The sequence below is a fragment of the Molothrus aeneus genome, chromosome 27, assembly GCF_037042795.1.
Source record: "Molothrus aeneus isolate 106 chromosome 27, BPBGC_Maene_1.0, whole genome shotgun sequence".
Taxonomy (NCBI): Eukaryota; Metazoa; Chordata; class Aves; order Passeriformes; family Icteridae; genus Molothrus; species Molothrus aeneus.
Genome location: NC_089672.1, coordinates 4206820 through 4225013, shown reverse-complemented (window position 1 = coordinate 4225013; position 18194 = coordinate 4206820). Strand labels below are relative to the sequence as shown.

Here is an 18194-nt window from a genome sequence, read left to right as displayed (position 1 = left end):
AGTAGTGTTTTCCTTCTTTAAAATTTAACATCAAATGATGGAAATTTGGTAGCCTCTCCTCCTTTCCTTCTCACGTTTTATAGGGTCAGAATTATAAAGGTTGGAAAAGCCCTTTTAGATCATTAATGCAGCACTGCCAAGGTCACCACTATACCATGTCCCCAAGTGCCACATGCACAAGTTTTTTGAACACTTCCAGGGATGGTGACTTCACCACTGTCCTAAGCAGCCTGTGCCACTATTTTCCTTTAATGCACACTGTTAAAAACATCCACATTTTGCAAGTCCCGCTTCGGTTCCCCTCACGGAGATAACTCGGGACCGAGCTCGCTGCCGGATCCCCTCACGGAGGGGCCGGGCGGGGCTCGTTCCTCGTTCCTCCATGAGGTTCCCCTCATGGAGGGGCCGCTTCCCCTCACGGAGGTGCAAGGCGGCTCACGGCAGCCCCGGTCCCCCTCACGGAGGGGCCGGTTCCCCTCATGGAGGTGGCAAAGCGGCTCACGGCAGCCCCGGTCCCCCTCACGGAGGTGCAAGGCGGCTCACGGCAGCCCCGGTCTCCCTCACGGAGGGGCCGGTTCCCCTCATGGAGGTGGCAAAGCGGCTCACGGCAGCCCCGGTCCCCCTCATGGAGGTGCAAGGCGGCTCACGGCAGCCCCGGTCCCCCTCACGGAGGTGCAAGGCGGCTCACGGCAGCCCCGGTCCCCCTCACGTAGGGGCCGGTTCCCCTCACGGAGGTGGCAAGGCGGCTCACGGCAGCTCCGGTTCCCTTCACGGAGCGGCCGGGCGGGGCTCGAGTGCGGCTCCTGGCTCCGGCCGCGCCGTTGCGGCGGTGCCGGTAGAGGGCGCGGGCGCGGCCGTTCCGCCATGGCGGATTACGAGGCGGTGCAGCGCGGCCCGCTGCGGCTGAAGGGCAGCGGCGGGGCCCTGGGGGCCGGCAAGCGGTGAGGGGCGACGGGGGGAAGCGGGGGAGAACGGGGGGCGGTGAGGAGGGACCGGGAGAACTGGGGGCGAAGAGGGGACATACAGCCCCGGGGCTGAGCGCTGACCGGGCGCTCCCCGCAGGAAGAAGAAGAAGGCGAAAGACAAGGCCCAGATCCTGGAGCAGATCGTGAGCAGCAAGAAGCAGGAGGAGGAGAAGAAGCGCGGGCTGGACAAGCGGACCCCGGCGCAGGTGGCCTACGAGAAGATGCAGGAGAAGCGGGTAAGGCTTTAAAAACCCCCGTGAGCCCCGGGCTGAGGCCGCTGAGGGGGCTGCGAGTAACCGGCCCTTCTGTGTCTCCTACAGCAAATGGAGCGGATCCTGAAGAAAGCATCGAAAACCCACAAGCAGCGAGTGGAGGTGAGCAAAACCATCCCGAGTTCCTCAGGCCAGCGTGTTTATTGTTGGGCTGAAGGAGCTGTTCCGCCTTGTCAAAGGCAAGCCGGGACGCAGGGGAGGTTGTGGTTCAGCTTGGTAATGTCAGCACCCGTTTTCTGTCTCTTTTCCTCCCCCAGGACTTCAACAGGCACTTGGATACTCTGACTGAGCATTACGACATTCCCAAAGTCAGCTGGACTAAATGACCGGGCTGCTTTTCACTGCTCTGGAGCTGGACTTGTGTTTTGTTTGTGTCAAGCAGGGTTGCCGTGTAAATCTTGTCTTTTCTCCATATTGTCTAATACATCATTTGAGCTTTTATGACTTTATACTGTCTTATTTTATAGACTTGTTTTTTCAAACCAAACATGCAGCAATGTCTCCCCTGGGCTGAGGAGCTCTGGTTTACGTCGATGCAGAGGGCTGGTTTTTCTTAGTGTGTGAGATTAAGGCCAAAACTAATTGCTGTGAGCCAGATGGAAAACATTCCTTTATTTCTTTGGTTCTAACAGTTCTCCCTCTTTGAGGTGAAGAGTCTGACAGGCTCACATTATTTAAGTTTCTCTATTAAGTTATGTGAATTGTGTAATTAACTATCTATCAAGTTCTGTCAGAGGCCACATTGCAAAATGTGAAATATGTAAAATTGTTTTAGGGAAGGATATTCTTTGATATTTGATCTTTGTATACTTTCAAGCCTAACCAGCAAGAAGGGAGGTTTAATCCATGAAATAGAGAGCAGCCAACAAGCTCTGAGTGATGTCCAAGTTTTGGTAGCTGATGTGCTGGATTTCTGGGATCCCACCGAGCATCCAGGCTTGTGCAACTCTGAAATAAATAATCAGCGTGTCTCTCGAGTGTGTAATTACTGGCTTGCTGTGCACCGGGTACTCAATTCGATTTTTTTGTGGAAAACAGAATCATTTCTATCTTGAGTATCAACAGTATCATTTCTATCTTGAGCTCTCTCAGAGAGGTCTGCTGCAACTTGTAAATTCGATGCAATTTATTAAAACGCTGCTTTCATCCCTTTTTTTGGTGTGCTGATAAACGCATGAAATGGGGAGTGTGGAGTTTGATTCTTACCCCTGCAGGGATGACATGTATAATAACGTTCCAACTCCTAAGGCGCCGCTAAAACCGGGACATTGCTTTTAACCCGAATGAGGTTCCGAGCCCTGGTGCTCAGCGCGTGGCCGAGCTCCACCTCAGCCTGGGCGGGCCCCGGGGCCGTCCCAGCGCTACCGGGACTACTTGACCTCTCCGTTCTCTCGCGGTGTCCCTCCGCCGCCCGGCGCGTATCGCTGCGCGCGGCCCGTGCCGTCACTTCCCGCGGAAGCGGAAGCGGAAGGCGCGCGGGACGCGGCCCGGCCGGGGCGATGTCGGCCAGCGCCGTCTATGTGCTGGACCTGAAGGGGAAGGTGAGGCCCGGAGCCGAGCGGGGGTTCCGCTGCTCCTGGGAGGGCTGCGGGGGTTCCGCTTCCCGGGCTGCCAGCCCCGGGTAACCCGGCGGGCACAGGGGAGTGTGGCCTGTAGCCCCTCGCCTGTAGGGGTGTTGGGCGAGGCGGCATCCCCGGGTAATTCATCTCTGCCGGTGTTTTGCCTCAGAGCAGTTGCGTGTTTTCCTATCCTAAAATCGTTGTGAGAGTGTGAGCAGGAATAGGGGAAGGTCTGGGAAATATTCATACATGACTTTGCACTTAAATGTTGGTATTCGCGTTCTAATCGGCAGAGTATTCCAGCATTGTGGTTTGCACGTGTAAATGCAGGGAGGCTCGAGGGAAGCTGGATGATTTTACAGGGGCCTTTCACGCATTTGTGTGTCTTGAATGAGAACGTCCTCATGGAAGAGAAAAAAGAAGGATTTGGTTGCTTTCTTTGTAGGTTCTGATCTGTCGGAATTATCGTGGAGATGTGGACATGTCAGAGGTGGAACATTTTATGCCAATCCTTATGGAAAAGGAAGAAGAGGGGACACTTTCTCCTATCCTAGCACATGGGGGAGTTCGTTTCATGTGGATTAAACACAACAACCTGTATCGTATCCTTTGTGCTGCAGATGTGCTGACATGCCAAGGGCTGCTGGTTTGGGTTTTTTAATGTCAAAATGCAAGCTGGAGAATGGGTGAAGTGGTACAAAAAGCCTATATTCAGTAAAGTTAGTTATATTAAATAAGGGCTTTTTGTGCTTTACTTAGTGTAATATGCACCAGCAGCAAAAGGTCCAGAAAAGTTTTAATTTTACCCTAATTAATGACTTCCTGAATGTTTATCTTTATATCTCCTTAGATCATATCTACTGTTAAGTAGTTAATGCATAATTCCTCTAGGCAACTCTATTTGCCTAAAATTAGGCTTTTTAAAATGCACTTGGTAAACTTTTTTTAAAATGCACATTCCTCAACATCCTTCATCAGTTGTTGCAACTTCTAAGAAAAATGCTTGTGTATCACTGGTGTTTTCATTTTTATATAAAGTAGTTCAGGTGAGTATAATTCAAAAGTAACATTTGCGTTCTGTCTAGATAGAAGTGCACAGAGCTTTCACACTTTTAAAGAACTTCAACAATAGCGTTTTTACTTGATATTTGAGTGTTTTTCAGAACTATCTGATAAGGGCACTGATGTTTTGTAGCTGTGTAGGCAGAGGATGGGGCACAGTGCTGTAATAGTTACACAAGAGCTGAGCACCTGGAGGAGATTGTGAATTGGTGCATGAACCAAACACAGATCCTGTGCTTGGTTCATCTGTACCTGTTGAGAAAAATACTTTCTCCAGAATAAATATTTTTCATTATAGTTTCTTCTAGGATTCTCTGTATGTGTTTTAATTGTGGTGGTTTCCTGGGGCTGATCTGAGCAGAATGCTGTTTGGGAAGGAAGGGGTTGGAACTTTACAAGGTTATTATTTTAGATGCAGGAATTCCTTCTGCATGTGCTGTGCTGCCTCAGTTAATGTCCTTCTCCCTCTCCCTCTTCTTGTTGCATTTCAGGTTTTTTCTGAATATTTCAAGGAGTTGGAAGAAGAGAGCATTAGGGATAATTTTGTTATTATTTATGAGTTGTTAGATGAGCTTATGGATTTTGGTTATCCACAAACCACTGATAGTAAAATTTTACAAGAGTAAGTATCACTGAACAGTAACAAAGGAATCTTTTGACCCTTTTTTCATAGGCAAACAAATGTTTCAATGTGTTCTAATTATCAAAAACATTAATTTTCTTATTTTTCCATGCCAATTCTCTGGTTGTGAAGGTACATCACTCAGGAAGGCCACAAACTTGAAACTGGAGCCCCACGCCCACCTGCCACTGTTACAAACGCTGTTTCATGGAGATCAGAAGGGATAAAATACAGGAAAAACGAGGTGTTCCTGGATGTCATAGAGTCAGTTAACCTTTTGGTGGGTGCCTTGTAGTTTAGGTTTTGTGTGAGAATTGTAGGAGGAAGTGTTAAAAAAGGCTTTTTGTGTGAAAACCTGCAATGGAAAGTCTGACTGTGGAGGGTGTGCTGTGACACTCAAAGCAATGTCATCATTAAGTTCCCCCAAGGAAATCCAGTACAAATACTGCTTTAATTGTGTGTACTGCTGATTTTTGGATGTGTCCTTTGATCCTCTGTCTGTGCTGCTTCACATCCCTGATTTAATTCATTCTCCTGGATTAAATCTTCATAAGAAACACGTCCAAGTAATCCCAGGCTATAGGGATGGGGTGGGAGTGTTTCTGGATGTCACAAGGTCCCCCATCAGAGATGTCTTACCTTCCTCTTCATCTTTCTTCAGGTCAGTGCCAACGGGAACGTGTTACGGAGTGAGATAGTTGGATCCATTAAAATGAGAGTTTTCCTCTCGGGAATGCCAGAGCTGCGCCTTGGGCTGAATGACAAAGTTCTCTTTGATAACACAGGCCGTGAGTGTTATCACCATAATCATCACAGATGCTGTCTGGAGTCTTGAGGTTTGGGATCACAGAATCACGGAGGTTGGAAAAGCCCTCTGAAATCACAAGGTCCAACTGCTGAGCAGCACCACTGTGTTCAGCACTAAGCCATGTCCCCAAGTCATCCACAGGCCTTTTGAACACTTCCAGGGGTGGTGACCCCACCAGTGCCCTGGGCAGCCTGTGCCAATGCATGGCCATCCTTTCAGTGAAGAAATGTTCCTAAAATATAACTAAACCTCCAGTGGCACAACCTGAGGCCGTTTCCTCTTGTCCTGAACTGAGTTGCCTGGGAGCAGAGCCTGACCCCCCCCAGCTCCATCCTCCTGTCAGGGAGTTGTGGAGAGTGAGAAGTCTCCCCCTGAACCTGCTTTGCTCCAGGCTGAGTCCCCCCAGCTCCCTCAGCTGCTCCTTGTGCTCCAGCCCCTTCCCCAGCTCCGTTTCCTTTTCTGGACACGCTCCAGCCCCTCAGTGTTGTTGTGGAGGGTCCAAAACTGATCACAGGATTCTAGGTGCCTCAGCAGTGCCCAGCACCGGGGGACAGCCACTGCCCTGATCCTAGGAATTGGCTAAAAGGAGGGAATGTCAGCAGGCAGCAGCTGTGCTCTGGTGAGATTTGGGCCATGGCTTGTGTGACCTGTGTGTTTTCTGCTAGGTGGGAAAAGTAAATCAGTGGAACTGGAAGATGTGAAGTTCCACCAGTGTGTTCGTCTCTCTCGCTTTGAGAACGACCGGACCATCTCCTTCATCCCACCTGATGGAGAGTTTGAGCTCATGTCCTACCGCCTCAACACCCACGTGAGTCTGGATCTCTGCTTTTTAAAATGAAAATGGGTTAGATTGTAGCCAAAATAGCTTTCCCTTCTTTTTTTTTTTTCCCTCTTAAAACATGGGCAGCACATGGGTTTTTGGGTCAACTGTTAATAGCAAAACTTGGTGCTCGCTCCTTCTGGAGGAAGAAGGAAGTTTAGATTTCACTTAGCAATAAATCTCTGTATTTTCAACTGCTGTTGAAACCTGGTTTTGAAATACTGTGTTTTTAATCTAACTACATAATGTCAGTGTAACAATTAATTGTGCTTGTTAACAACAGTATTTATGTCACTTAGTTTGATTGGAGTATGCCAGCCATGGTGATAAAGAAAAGTCAAAAAATTCCATCTAGACAAGTCTATAGCAAAGAAATAGTTCAGTCCCTAGTATGTAAAACTATCAAATATTTTCTGATGCAAGTGTTTGTTATTAGGGATTAATCTGAGACATATATTTCTAAGCCTATAATTCTTGTACATTTGCTCATTGATATATCAGTGCTTGCTCGCCTGTATAATTATTCCTTTAAAAACCACAATTCTGTCATTTTGAATCGCCCAGGCTGCATTTTCTTTGTGGTTCACATATTGAGTGTAGTATTAAGGGAAAGCAACATTTTGTTGCCTCTGTCAGAGTAAAACTCAGAGCTGTGATGTGTTTTTCCACCACCAGGTAAAGCCCCTGATCTGGATTGAATCTGTGATTGAGAAACATTCCCACAGCCGCATCGAGTACATGATCAAGGTCAGACATCCTTACATAATTATGGCTAATTTTAGTCTTCTTTTGTTTGTTTTCAAAGCTTGTACATTTTTGTACAAGTATTCAGCATTTCTGTGGCACTGAGACACCTTTGAAGACTTCACTTGTCAGTTATGATCTCAGTTCCAGTTCTGGTTCTCAGGACACAGGTTGGGGTGGAGGGGAGCTGTGTGTGTCTCACAGCTCTCTGAGCTCACCAGCATCATGGAAATACTTAAACTCTGCTTTTCTGCTTTATTGTTTTTCTTCTTTAGGCAAAGAGTCAATTTAAGCGTAGATCAACTGCCAACAATGTGGAGATTCACATCCCAGTTCCAAATGATGCAGACTCGCCAAAGTTTAAAACCACTGTTGGAAGTGTCAAATGGGTTCCAGAGAACAGTGAAATTGTCTGGTCCATTAAATCTTTTCCAGTAAGTGTTATTTTTTTACTCTTACCACCAAAGATTGTAATAATTACTTAACACTAAGAATTCCATTCACATTTAAACTCTGTCTAAAGCAAATCCTGTCGGTATCAGACAAGTAGCAGTGGACTCTTCTTCCTTTTCCATGGATGAAAGATTGGAACTTGCTAATAGCTGTTGTTTATATTTGTTTCACTTGGATATTTTTTAGAACCCGGGCAGAGAGCAGATTTTTGAGTGATGTCTCTGGGTGGTGCAATCCTTGGCCTGGCTTTAGCAGCAGCTGCTTGAGTTTTGTCAGCCTCTACTTCTTGGGTGGTTCCACGAGCGTGAGCTCTGTCCACTGCTAATGATGTGATAGTGCAGCTGTGTGTCACTATTTAATCAGAATTTTTGAGTATGAGGCTGGAAGAAAATGAATTATGCCTCAGGCTGGATCTGCTTTTTTTTTTTTTTTTTTTTTAAGGATTTTTAAAATAAAAATACATCTCACTTTGAAGCCATGGAGAAGAGCTGGAATAAATAAATAGTCAAGTTCAGCAGTTTGGTGTTAAGAAAACTACTTGTATTATTGCAAGTTTTTTATTTTTTTTTTTTGTTTCAAGAAAAAAAAAACAATTGTCCCTTTTGGATAGGGTGGAAAAGAATACCTGATGAGAGCTCACTTTGGACTTCCAAGTGTTGAAGCTGAAGACAAGGAAGGAAAACCTCCCATTAGTGTAAAGTTTGAGATTCCCTATTTCACCACTTCAGGAATCCAGGTCAGTGTTTGAAAACAGAAATGCTGATAAATTCACATGCTGGGCTCCAACACACGAGGTGTTTTTCCATCTTGATGATTCCTGTTCAAGACAGATTTTTACCCATAAAAAGGTCGGGTTTTTTGCTTTTCATTTTTGCTAAATGCTGCTTTGTCAGCATGGGAGGCTTTAAATCTTACAGATCTTTTTTTTTCCAGGTTCGTTACTTAAAGATAATTGAGAAGAGTGGCTACCAGGCTTTGCCCTGGGTGAGGTACATCACCCAGAATGGAGGTGAGAGGAAGGGAATATTTTGTTTCTCCAGAACACACCTACAAAGTGCAGCTCCTGTTTTTTGAGTATGAAACTATCTGGTTTAGATACACAGTAAATTAAACTACACTGTTTCTTTTCTAGTCCCCTTTTTGGTGTGGTAATGAAAGACCCAATGGGGTAGAGTGGTAATGCTGTTCAAGTGTTTTCTAATTGAGCTGGAATTTGGGAAATTTGAAAACAAACATGTCATTAGCAGTGTGCTCACACACATCATTCTGCCAGCTTTAACGTGTGTAAGACACTGTCTAGTACAAAATACTGGATTTTTAGCAAGCAAAAATGGTAGGGTTTGATTTGTGTTGGGGTTTTTATTTTATAGAATTGTTGAATCCCAGACTGGTTTGGGTGGGAAGGGGCCTTAAACTCATCTTGTTCCACCCCTGCCATGGCAGGGACACCTCCCACTGCCCCAGGTGCTCCCAGCCCTGTCCCTGTCCCTGGGACACTCCTGGGATCCAGGGGCAGCCCCAGCTGCTCTGGGCACCTGTGCCAGGGCCTCACCCCTGCACAGGAGGAATTTATTCCTCATATCCCATCCAACCCTTCCCTATTCAGTTGAAGGCTATTCCCCCTCTCAGTATTTTATTGATATTTGTATCTTCTTTTATTAATATATATAAACACAAGAAGCTATTTTATCACTTTATCCCACCTTGCTGCTCTGTTTTACTCCTTTGAATGAGACAAATCACTAAAATTGGGGTTTTGTTGGTTTTTTTTTTCCCCTTTTCAGACTACCAGCTCCGAACACAGTAAAACACCTCACAGGCACCACAGACACCAAACCTTCAGGCCTAGAATTCATGTGCAGAAGCTTCTGTGGTCCTGAGAGCTGTGAATGTTGTTGCCAAGGGTCTCGTTTCTGCAATCTTGGATTGACAGAAGAAAGATTGGGAATTTATTGATTTCAATAATGTGTTTGAGCTTTTGAACCATTAGTATTGATTGTGTGAATATTTATTTCATTCTTAGAACGTGCTGATCTTGCTGCTAAATGCTAATTACATTAGGAGTAGCAGTTACATTGAGGAGCCAGGAATCCAGAATGAACCTTGGGAATGTCTTGTGGATGCCTTGTCAGTACCAGTTGCAGAGTTTCTAGTATTTGTATTTTAGGATCCCTAAAGACATTGGCAGCATTATGCTACAAATTAGGGAGATGATTGTGCAATTAAATGACTGCTGAACACTTCCTTGTATTTAGCCCAAGGTATTTTTTTTTTTCTGGGCATTTGGGTGCCTTAACTCATTCATAGCTCTGTTAACTTAAAAAAAAAATTGCAGAACATGAGTTGAAATTATCTGAAGTCAAAAAATACTATTAGCTTTTTTTTGCATGGTTTCAAAGGAATTAATCTGAGAGAACAGCTTCAAGTGAAAGGTTTGGAAGCAAAAATAGGGGTTTGTTAAAGCCTAAGTTAACTGAGAACAGGAGTAAATGCCTGTGGGAGAGTCTCTGGAAGCAGGATTGCTGCCTCCAGTCAGTGAAAATGCAGGTGAGAGTTCCAACCTTGTGACACCCTCTGCCAACTGACCAGTATTTGCTTTTTCAAGTTTCTGTTCATCCAACAAGTTCCCAATTGTCATCTGTAGGCACCAAGCCTTAGATTAGGTATTAAAAGACCAAAACCCTTCTAGAGGTAATGGAATTTGGTAGGAAGATTGGGTGTTCATGATTATTTTTCCAGACAATAGTAATGTACTCCAAGCTCTTCCTGGAAGTTACTGTATAAGAAGAGGCCCACAAAAACACAGTTGCCATCTTTCTTCCAGCTTGCCTTTGGTGTTAATTTAGGGCAAATACTTCCCCTTTTTTGCTATAGTTTGCTAGAATTGTTTCACTTCATTTGCCCTAAGGAGAGATGTTTTCTCTCTGTCTTTTTTTCCGTTTGTAAGCAGCTGTTACTGTATCTTCCTGGCAGAATGAATAACAGTTTGCAATGTTATTCTTAAAGGTATTATTTTTTTTTACATGCCGTTTCATTTTTTTTTTCTCAGAAGCTACAATTGGCATGGGTGTACATAGTTCTTTTGGGTTTTGGTGAGGTTTGTTTTTTTTTTCAGGAAAATTGTGACGGTTATCAGTATTTTCTTTACACAATTTTTAGGCTGTTTTAGCTTGAATTTAGTACTCCTGAGAGGTGCTAAACTTCCACCATCAAAATCTAAATATCTATGTCTGCAGATGTGATGTAACAATACACTATGTGCAAAATTCTCCACTGGTGGGAGAGTCCAGGAGCGTCCACAAAGAGTGAGAAGGCTTTTCAGTCACTGTCCTCACTGAATCCTTGTAGACTGTACATAGATACACCTGTGTGTAAATTAGCCAAAAATCAGCTCAACTCCCCCCAGGCTGCAGCTGCTGTGACATCACAGAAGATCTGCCTCAGGAAATCCAGTGTCTGGTGGTGTTAGGCAACAACCACAGCCCCAGCTTTTGGCAACCCTGGGTGTGGACAGGTGTATTCTGACTCTGTTTGTCACCCAAAAAAGCTTGATGTTGAAACAGAATCATCTTGTTCAAGATTTCAGTTCCACTGCTCATTTTCATCTGAACAATTAAGCTTATGACTGGACTAAAACTTTTTATATTAAAACTGTAGCTGGTTGACAAATCACTTTCTGCTGACTTTATTTTTCCAAGTGTTTGCTCTAATTATGCCTGTAAAATGTGACTCTCCATCTTTGTTCTCCTCTTGGAGTTTGGATCTTGTGGACCAGAACCATGTTTTCTTCTGTTTTGTTGCAGTTTGACTGTTTTGATGATGAGGCATCATCCATGCTTGTCCAGAAGGTAATAAAGGCAGAAAGTCCTCTTTGAGTCAGTTGTACTTTGCCTGATTCTTTTTCACTTGGATCTACACCAGGTAGATCTCAGAGTATGCTCAACTCTTATAATGTGAGGCCTGGATAAGTGGAACAGAACTTTATAAAAGCAGGAAGTGCTGATATTCCTGATTCAAAAAAAAAAAAAATTCACTTTTCTGTTCTCAGCAAAATCCACCCATGCACCATAAAATTGGTACTCAGAAATCAAAATTCCCCCTTCTCATCCACTCGTTGGTACAATGTGGGTGCCCAGGCAGAAAGACAAAACCAAGGGATGTTATTGCAGCCCTTGATCTCCTCCAAGGAGGGCAGGTTTGGGTGGGACACTGAGAAGAAACTTCCCTGGATCCCTGGAAGTGTCCAAGGCCAGGTGGGACAGGGCTGGAGCAGCCTGGGACAGTGGAGGCTGCCCCATTTGGAATGAGAGGGGCTGTAATATCCAACACAAACTACTCCGGGAGCCTACGAGGAATTTTTTTTTTCCAACAAGTTTTGTTCTTAGACCAACTGCTAAATCTTTATCTCGCTGAACTTCATTCTCTGCTTAATGTGGTCAATATCTTGGTTTGCCACCCTGTTCTAGGTAAGTGCCTAATACAAAAGACTTTTAAAAGCCAATTTGCATGTTTGAAAGCCTGTGTTTTCAGCTCACTGTGGTTTCATGGCTGTGCTGGCGGCTGCCTGGAGATGCTCGCAGCAGAAACCTTCCCCGTCCCTCCCCAGACACGGAGCTGTCGCTGTGTCACGCACGCACCGTGTAATTATCCTTGATTAGCTAATTGTCTCTGCGGGTGCGTCAGCGGCGCTCCCCGTCCTGCAGCTGCATTTCCTGCAGTGCTGCGGGTGGATGAGCTGCAAAGCCCCTCGTGCCCTGCCGGCAGATGGCACCCCGAGCTCGCCGCTCCCAGGACGGACCAGGACGAGCCGTGCGAGCGCCGAGTGCCCAACGAGCCTTGATTTCGGAAGGCGCGGCTATTTCAGTGACTCTGAGTGCATTAACAACCACCCAAAACATGTAATTAAATTATTTTTTTTTTTAGCCTTATGCAGTGTGATGTTTTTGGAGTTGAGCAACTTCGCCGTTTAGCCTGATAGTTTTAACATTCTTATTTCTTGCCTTTTTTTTTTTTTTTTTTCCTCATGTGGCTGATACTGGTACTATTGCGAAGTGCAGGTGCCAGGGAAGGGAGGACCCGGTGCAGCATCACAGGAGCAGCTCCTCGGGGTTGTAACCCTGGTGCTGGGCATTGCCAGGTCACAAATTAACCCTCAGCTGCTGGTCTGAAAGCCCCCATGTGATACAATATTTAAAAAAAAATAAAGAGGACCTTTTCACCCCCACACACTTGATTAGCTCCAGAGAAAACTGGTTTTGTCTTGATAAATTAAGACAGAACCCACTTCCTAATCAAGTCAAATGAGTTCCTTAGAAAAGTTTCATTCCACCTTGGTCTCCCAGCTGAAGAGTCTTCTGTTATGTGTTCTTAAGGTTTTCCTGCTCTTCCTTCTCTCTTGGCAACTTTTTCTGCTGGGATACTCTTTGGACTGCTTGTATTTGCTTCCCAATTCTAGTCTGAACTGGTTTTGTCTATAAAACATCCTTACACATAAAGAGAGATCATGAGACGTTATCTGGAGTGGATTTGCCTCTGGTTAGGAGATTGCACCTGTTTATTTCTGACTTTATTCTGTGAAAATAAAAAGGCTAAACCTTGGCACCTCTGTCTTTATCTTGTGCCAAAGGCAGTGTTGCAATATGTTCAGTGCTTTTTTTTCCCCTCTGTGGTTGACACCCACTGCTGTTTGTAATTTCAGCAGCGCTGGCATGGCGAGGGTTGATGGCCTTGCAGAAAACAGCATGAGAGAGCAAAGTTAAGGGACAATATGAATAATCTTAATTGCCACGGTAATTAACTATACAACTATATTATTTACATTACAGGAGAAGTCAAAACGGAAACAAACAATTGTAAAACTTTTTTTTTTCCACGGCGTTCTGCGCAGTTCAATGTGTTTTCTAAGCCATGCCCTCCCTACACACAGATAAAACTTGTTTCTCCTGTAGTTACAGCACGTTGTCTTGACTCAGCATTTGTTAAAGCACACTCACAGCTCACTGCAGGCAGATGCAGGAGATTCTCTTGTGTAGCTACTGCACATCAGGGAATTAGTGAAAACTTTGGGTCTTTGGGAGCTCCAGCACAGGGAGGGCACAGACCTGTCAGAACAAGTCCAGAGGAGGCCACCAAAGATAATCAGAGGGATGAGGAAAGGCTGGGAGAACCCCAACTCCAAATCTTTGGGGTGACCTAACTGTGACCTCCCGGTGTCTGACAGGAGCCCACAAGAAAGATGGAAAGAGACCATTCCCAAGAGCCTGGAGTGACAGGAGAAGGGGGAATGGCATCACACTGACAGAGAGAGCCTTTAGATTGGGCATTAGGGAAAAAAATTTGGTTTTGAGGGTGGTGAGGCCCTGGCAAAGGTTGTGCAGAGAATCTGTGGCTGCCCCATCCCTGGGAATATTCAAGACCAGGTTTGATGGGGCTTGGAGCAACCTGGTCTGGTGGAAGGTGTCCCTGCCCATGGCAGGGGATAGAACAAGGTGGGTTTTGAGGTCCTGGTACTGTTGTGACTGTGACCTGCCAGGCTTTGGCAGCATGGGAGCTGTGAGGGGATCAAGGTGAGGACCAGCAGTGTCATCGCTGCTCTGGGCAGCCCCACATCTGGCTCTGCTCCTTCACACCAGCTCCCAAAGAGAAAGAGGTAGGGATTGCTTTAGAGATAGGAGTTACAGCTAAACTCAGGTCTGTATTTGTTCTCCTGAAAATACAGAAGCAGTGCTGTTTTATCAGGACGTGTTCTAGTAAGTTCCCAAGAATTGGTGCAGCCATCTGAAACTGAGACCTTTCATAGCCCTGCAACATCCAAACAAGATTAAATCCACTTTTCCCACTCCAGCTGTTCCGCTGCTCTGCGATTGTTGACAAACTCATTAAACCAGAGGATTTGGATAATTTTAACATCAGAAATTATGCCCAGCTTATAACCTCTCTCTTTTCATCCCATTCCTTCTCCACACTGCATCTCTTTATGTCCATCTGCTCTTAAGTCCTGCCCTGACAGCTGCAGCATTGCATCAATGAAACTTCATTTTGCTGTCGGTGGAATCACTCTGAGCTACTCTCAACAAACTGTGGACTGGATCACGGAGCCTCCAAGTTTGTTTGTGGGCTGATGGTCAAATAAATAAACAGAAACAGGCCTGAATCAAATGGTCAGCAACGTGAGGAACAAGACGCTCCTAGAGTCAGCGTGCTGGGCTCCAGCCCGTTCTGGAGAAAGTTTTGTAGGCTTAGTTCAAATCTTGGCTGTGGGTTTGTACCTTGGATCAAAGTTTTGTTGCAGGCCCTTCTCCAATATAAAGCAAAGAAACATAAAACAACAAATATCTAGTGAAATCCAAACACAATCTGCTCTATGTTATGCTACAAAAATGAATGAACTCTGCCTCCCACCCACTCCCACTGTGACTTGCTGTGAATAAGCACCACTCAAAGGAAACCACTGCAAGGAGTTCTGCCTCTTTCCAGCAGGAATAACAATGGAGCAAGGCAGAATGCTGACCAGCTTTGCCTCTGCTATTCCAGTTGGGCAGGTGTAGGTAAAGAGCAGTGGGGTGTTTAGAAGACCACTGAAAGGATTCACTCTTCACACTGAACTGAAGCCCAAATATTGAATAGATGGGCTTTATATTGAATGTTTATTATATTCATTTTATTTTTATATTTAAAATATATTTATGCTTTATTATTTCTGTATAATTTATTATTTTGCATAATTATATATTTTATACATAAATTATATATAATTTTTATATAAACAATACATTTATTATATATTATTATTTATTATATATATATTTATTATATATTTATATTTTTGATATAATTTGTTATATTATGATAAGGCTTTAAATTATTTTTTTCTATTAAGTTAGGAAAAGCCCTTTTCCATCCTTCTCAAGCAATGTCCTATGCCTCATCTGAGAATTTCTTAGACCATCTGAGGCAGCATGGTGGTTGCACCCCAGATTTCGAGGGATAGAAGAATATCCAGGGAAATCAGGTACATGGGATAAATACATCCATTTGTCATCCATGGATCTTCAAGCCACTGGGTTACAGGTCACTGATGCTCCTGTTGGATTTCAGGGAAGTCTTTGCAGAGTGATTCTTCACGGGCACACTGGATTGCACTGATGAGAACTGGGTGCTGCTCCAAATCAGAAAGAGGGCAAATCTTGATCTGGGTTTTTTCATTTTAAGTAGTTAAAGAGGTCACAGAAGCTGCTGGCTCCTCCCCAGCAGAGCATGAAGAATTCAACTGCCCCACCAAGTTCAGAAGCAAGTAGGGGCACTGGGTTTCCTGCAGTATCAAGATTTAGGGGGGGTTTACATAAACTGTGGCAAATATCTATTGGATAGTGAGTGTAGGAGATCTCAAATGTGTGTTAGAATCAGCCAGTTATGGAGAGGTAATAGAGCACCCAAATTCAGGTGTGGTTTTATATTTTCAAGAAGTCCTTTCTTAAAACTCCTGGAATGGTGCTCCAAGCTCTACCTGTCACTGCTGCTGTCTGGCCAAGGAAATGGGACAAAACTGCACAGACAGGAAGGGTTTGAAGAAATTTCAGTGTAAAAGTTGAGGGGAAAAGCTTGAGGGAAAGGATAATGAAGGAGGGTTGTTCAGAAATGCTGACATCATAAACAAATGAAATCTGCTTTTTCATCTTCAAACACAAAAAAGCAGTCCATAAAGTTGAAAAGGAGCGTGTTTTAAATGGACAAAAAATATTATTAGTGCAGAATTCCACCTTTGCTACTGTATTTGTTTAGAAAAGGACTTATCAGTCAAGCTTCAGAGGTAGGAACCTGTTGCTCCTTGAGCTGAGCTCTCCTCTGTGTTTCAGCCACCTCTAATTACTCCCTGACCAATAGCGAGCACATGGCTGCAGAGCAAGTGTTTATTTTCTTGCTTGCTTACTTATTCAAACAAAAAGCACGAGAAGAGAGGCTTCTGCATGTGGTGGACTCTACAATTGTTCCAGTTTCCAAGAGGTCACAAGGGTGCCAGATAACATTAGCAGCTGAGCGCTGTGTTGTCCTGTTGTGCTATCAACAGGAAACATCTTTACCAGCACAGGAACTACAGCTTTGTAATTGGCCTGGTGCAAGAACATGACAGTGTTTTCTCATCCTATCAGGACTCGGATATTTTGGGAACTGGTATATAAAGCTTGCAGCACACAGTGTCTCTTGGACATTAGGAACAGGTTCATGGCAGAAATCAGTGTGCTTTGCTATTTTAGTAGTTGCTATAGTTGCAGCATGAATTTTCTTGCCCTGCGTGGTTCAGGATGGTATTTCATTACAGTCCATATGTGTATTTTTATTATTTGAGTGCAGATGGACATGTTTAAAGGAATTAATGTGGTGATATAAGCCTTGTAAAGAAGCCTTTAGCATATAAACAACAAATCCATAAATCATATCAATGCAGGCCATGTTTAGCTTTCATTAAATACTCATAGACTTCTATGGTGCAAGATTGAGCTCTATCCAAGCAAATTTCAGATTCACTGGATGATAAAATGTTATATTTGGGCTCTGAAATGAGCAGCGTTCTGCATGATCCATGTGTTGAACGGAACAGCCCTTCTGCCTCACACAGTTAATGGCAAAAAAAGTGCAGTAACATCTATAACTAGTGTTAGATCAGAGCAAATAGTGCTTCAATGGAGCTGTAAAGAGCTCTTTTGGAAGGGGGCCAATACTGCAATTAATATTCTGTATGGAATTACACCACTTGTTGGTTATAGCAAGCCTCACTGGGCCCATTTGATAAAGCTGGAGTGGGTTTTTCCACAGCTGTTGTCACTGTTTTCATCCAAAGTAACTGTAACTACCAAGAAGGAAAAACTACTGCACCCAACACACAGCCTGAGGATTGCCCAAATTTTCCCTAAAAAGTGCATAATGAGAAATTCTAATAACTTGAGGGTCAATTTGATCCTTCAGAATAATCAGTGCTACACCACCTTTAATGCACTATTGCATGTTGCCCTTTGAGAGCTCACACAGCCAGATTTTCTAACTTCCACTCTTACTACAATTTTTCTTAAATGTCTCTTGACATCAGAAACCAAAGATATCTTTTATATAGAAAATTTTATGGTAAATGTGGCCAAAAGGATCATTTTGTTACCAATAAAACTGGCTTCTACAATGACAAAATCAGGATTTTCTTTCTATTTTATTCTGTATAATACACACTAAAAAAAAGCCAACCCAAACTGGAAGTTTGCAGGCCCATGTGAGCACTTAAGTGGTCACAGAAGCTTCGTTTGGCCCTCACTGACTCCTGTCTCAAAACATCCTGAAATCTCCCAGCAGAGCCAGAGCCAGGAGCTGCAGCACTTGGAGCTCACTGTGGCAGTGCAGAATTATGTCCCCAAACTTATCTGCCACGTCTTGTGTCAAATACCCAAAATATCAGAGGCTGATGATGACAGGTGTTATTCTGGGGGGGGTGACACAGCCAGAGATGAGGAACTAAGAGCTTTTTTCCTCCCTCTTGCTCACTCTTGAAGCATGCTGGTGGAGCTGGTGGGAAGGAGGGAACTTTTTGGGTTTCCTGGCTGAGGTGTTGGGGTGCTCAAACCCTCTGAGGCAGCAGCACTGGAGCAGATTTCTCTTTTCCAAGCAGGATTTTGTGACAGCAAAGCCAGACGGGTTCAGATTAATGAAGTGACATCTTTTTTGTAGCAAATACAAGATTTTTTTTTTTTTTATTGGGGTGAGAACGTGAATTCAGCAGAGAAAAGAAAAAGCGGCTGCAATGCCTGGAAGTTGAGGCAAAGTCAGGCTAGAGGAGTTGGTTTCCAGGAGAGCATTTGTTTGTGTGCAAGCATTTGCTGATAGAATTGATGAAGGGGAGAGCTCGG

The 18194-nt window shown here is 44.3% G+C and overlaps 2 protein-coding genes across 2 annotated transcripts; both read left to right on the top strand.

The window, feature by feature from the left end:
• The first annotated feature begins 811 nt into the window (after window positions 1-811).
• On the top strand, window positions 812-2390 carry FAM32A (family with sequence similarity 32 member A). Its single transcript, XM_066566503.1, has 4 exons — window positions 812-941; window positions 1063-1201; window positions 1286-1339; window positions 1495-2390. Exons 1-4 carry the CDS (start codon window positions 865-867, stop codon window positions 1561-1563), a joined length of 339 nt encoding a protein of 112 aa, XP_066422600.1. The 5' UTR covers window positions 812-864; the 3' UTR covers window positions 1564-2390.
• Window positions 2391-2680: 290 nt separating this feature from the next.
• AP1M1 (adaptor related protein complex 1 subunit mu 1) lies at window positions 2681-11180 on the top strand. Its single transcript, XM_066566456.1, has 12 exons — window positions 2681-2778; window positions 3242-3398; window positions 3775-3842; window positions 4350-4480; window positions 4613-4760; window positions 5142-5268; window positions 5954-6096; window positions 6784-6855; window positions 7128-7286; window positions 7916-8041; window positions 8239-8314; window positions 9090-11180. Exons 1-12 carry the CDS (start codon window positions 2737-2739, stop codon window positions 9110-9112), a joined length of 1272 nt encoding a protein of 423 aa, XP_066422553.1. The 5' UTR covers window positions 2681-2736; the 3' UTR covers window positions 9113-11180.
• Window positions 11181-18194: the final 7014 nt, after the last annotated feature.

Excerpts from the sequence above, each read along its gene's own strand:
- FAM32A (XM_066566503.1), top strand. The coding sequence starts at position 865 with ATGGCGGATTACGAGGCGGTGCAGCGCGGCCCGCTGCGGCTGAAGGGC. Across the intron at positions 1,202-1,285 it reads AGAAGATGCAGGAGAAGCGG|CAAATGGAGCGGATCCTGAA; the intron begins GTAAGGCTTTAA and ends TGTCTCCTACAG. Across the intron at positions 1,340-1,494 it reads CCCACAAGCAGCGAGTGGAG|GACTTCAACAGGCACTTGGA; the intron begins GTGAGCAAAACC and ends TTCCTCCCCCAG.
- AP1M1 (XM_066566456.1), top strand. The coding sequence starts at position 2,737 with ATGTCGGCCAGCGCCGTCTATGTGCTGGACCTGAAGGGGAAG. Across the intron at positions 2,779-3,241 it reads TGCTGGACCTGAAGGGGAAG|GTTCTGATCTGTCGGAATTA; the intron begins GTGAGGCCCGGA and ends CTTTCTTTGTAG. Across the intron at positions 6,856-7,127 it reads GCATCGAGTACATGATCAAG|GCAAAGAGTCAATTTAAGCG; the intron begins GTCAGACATCCT and ends TTTCTTCTTTAG.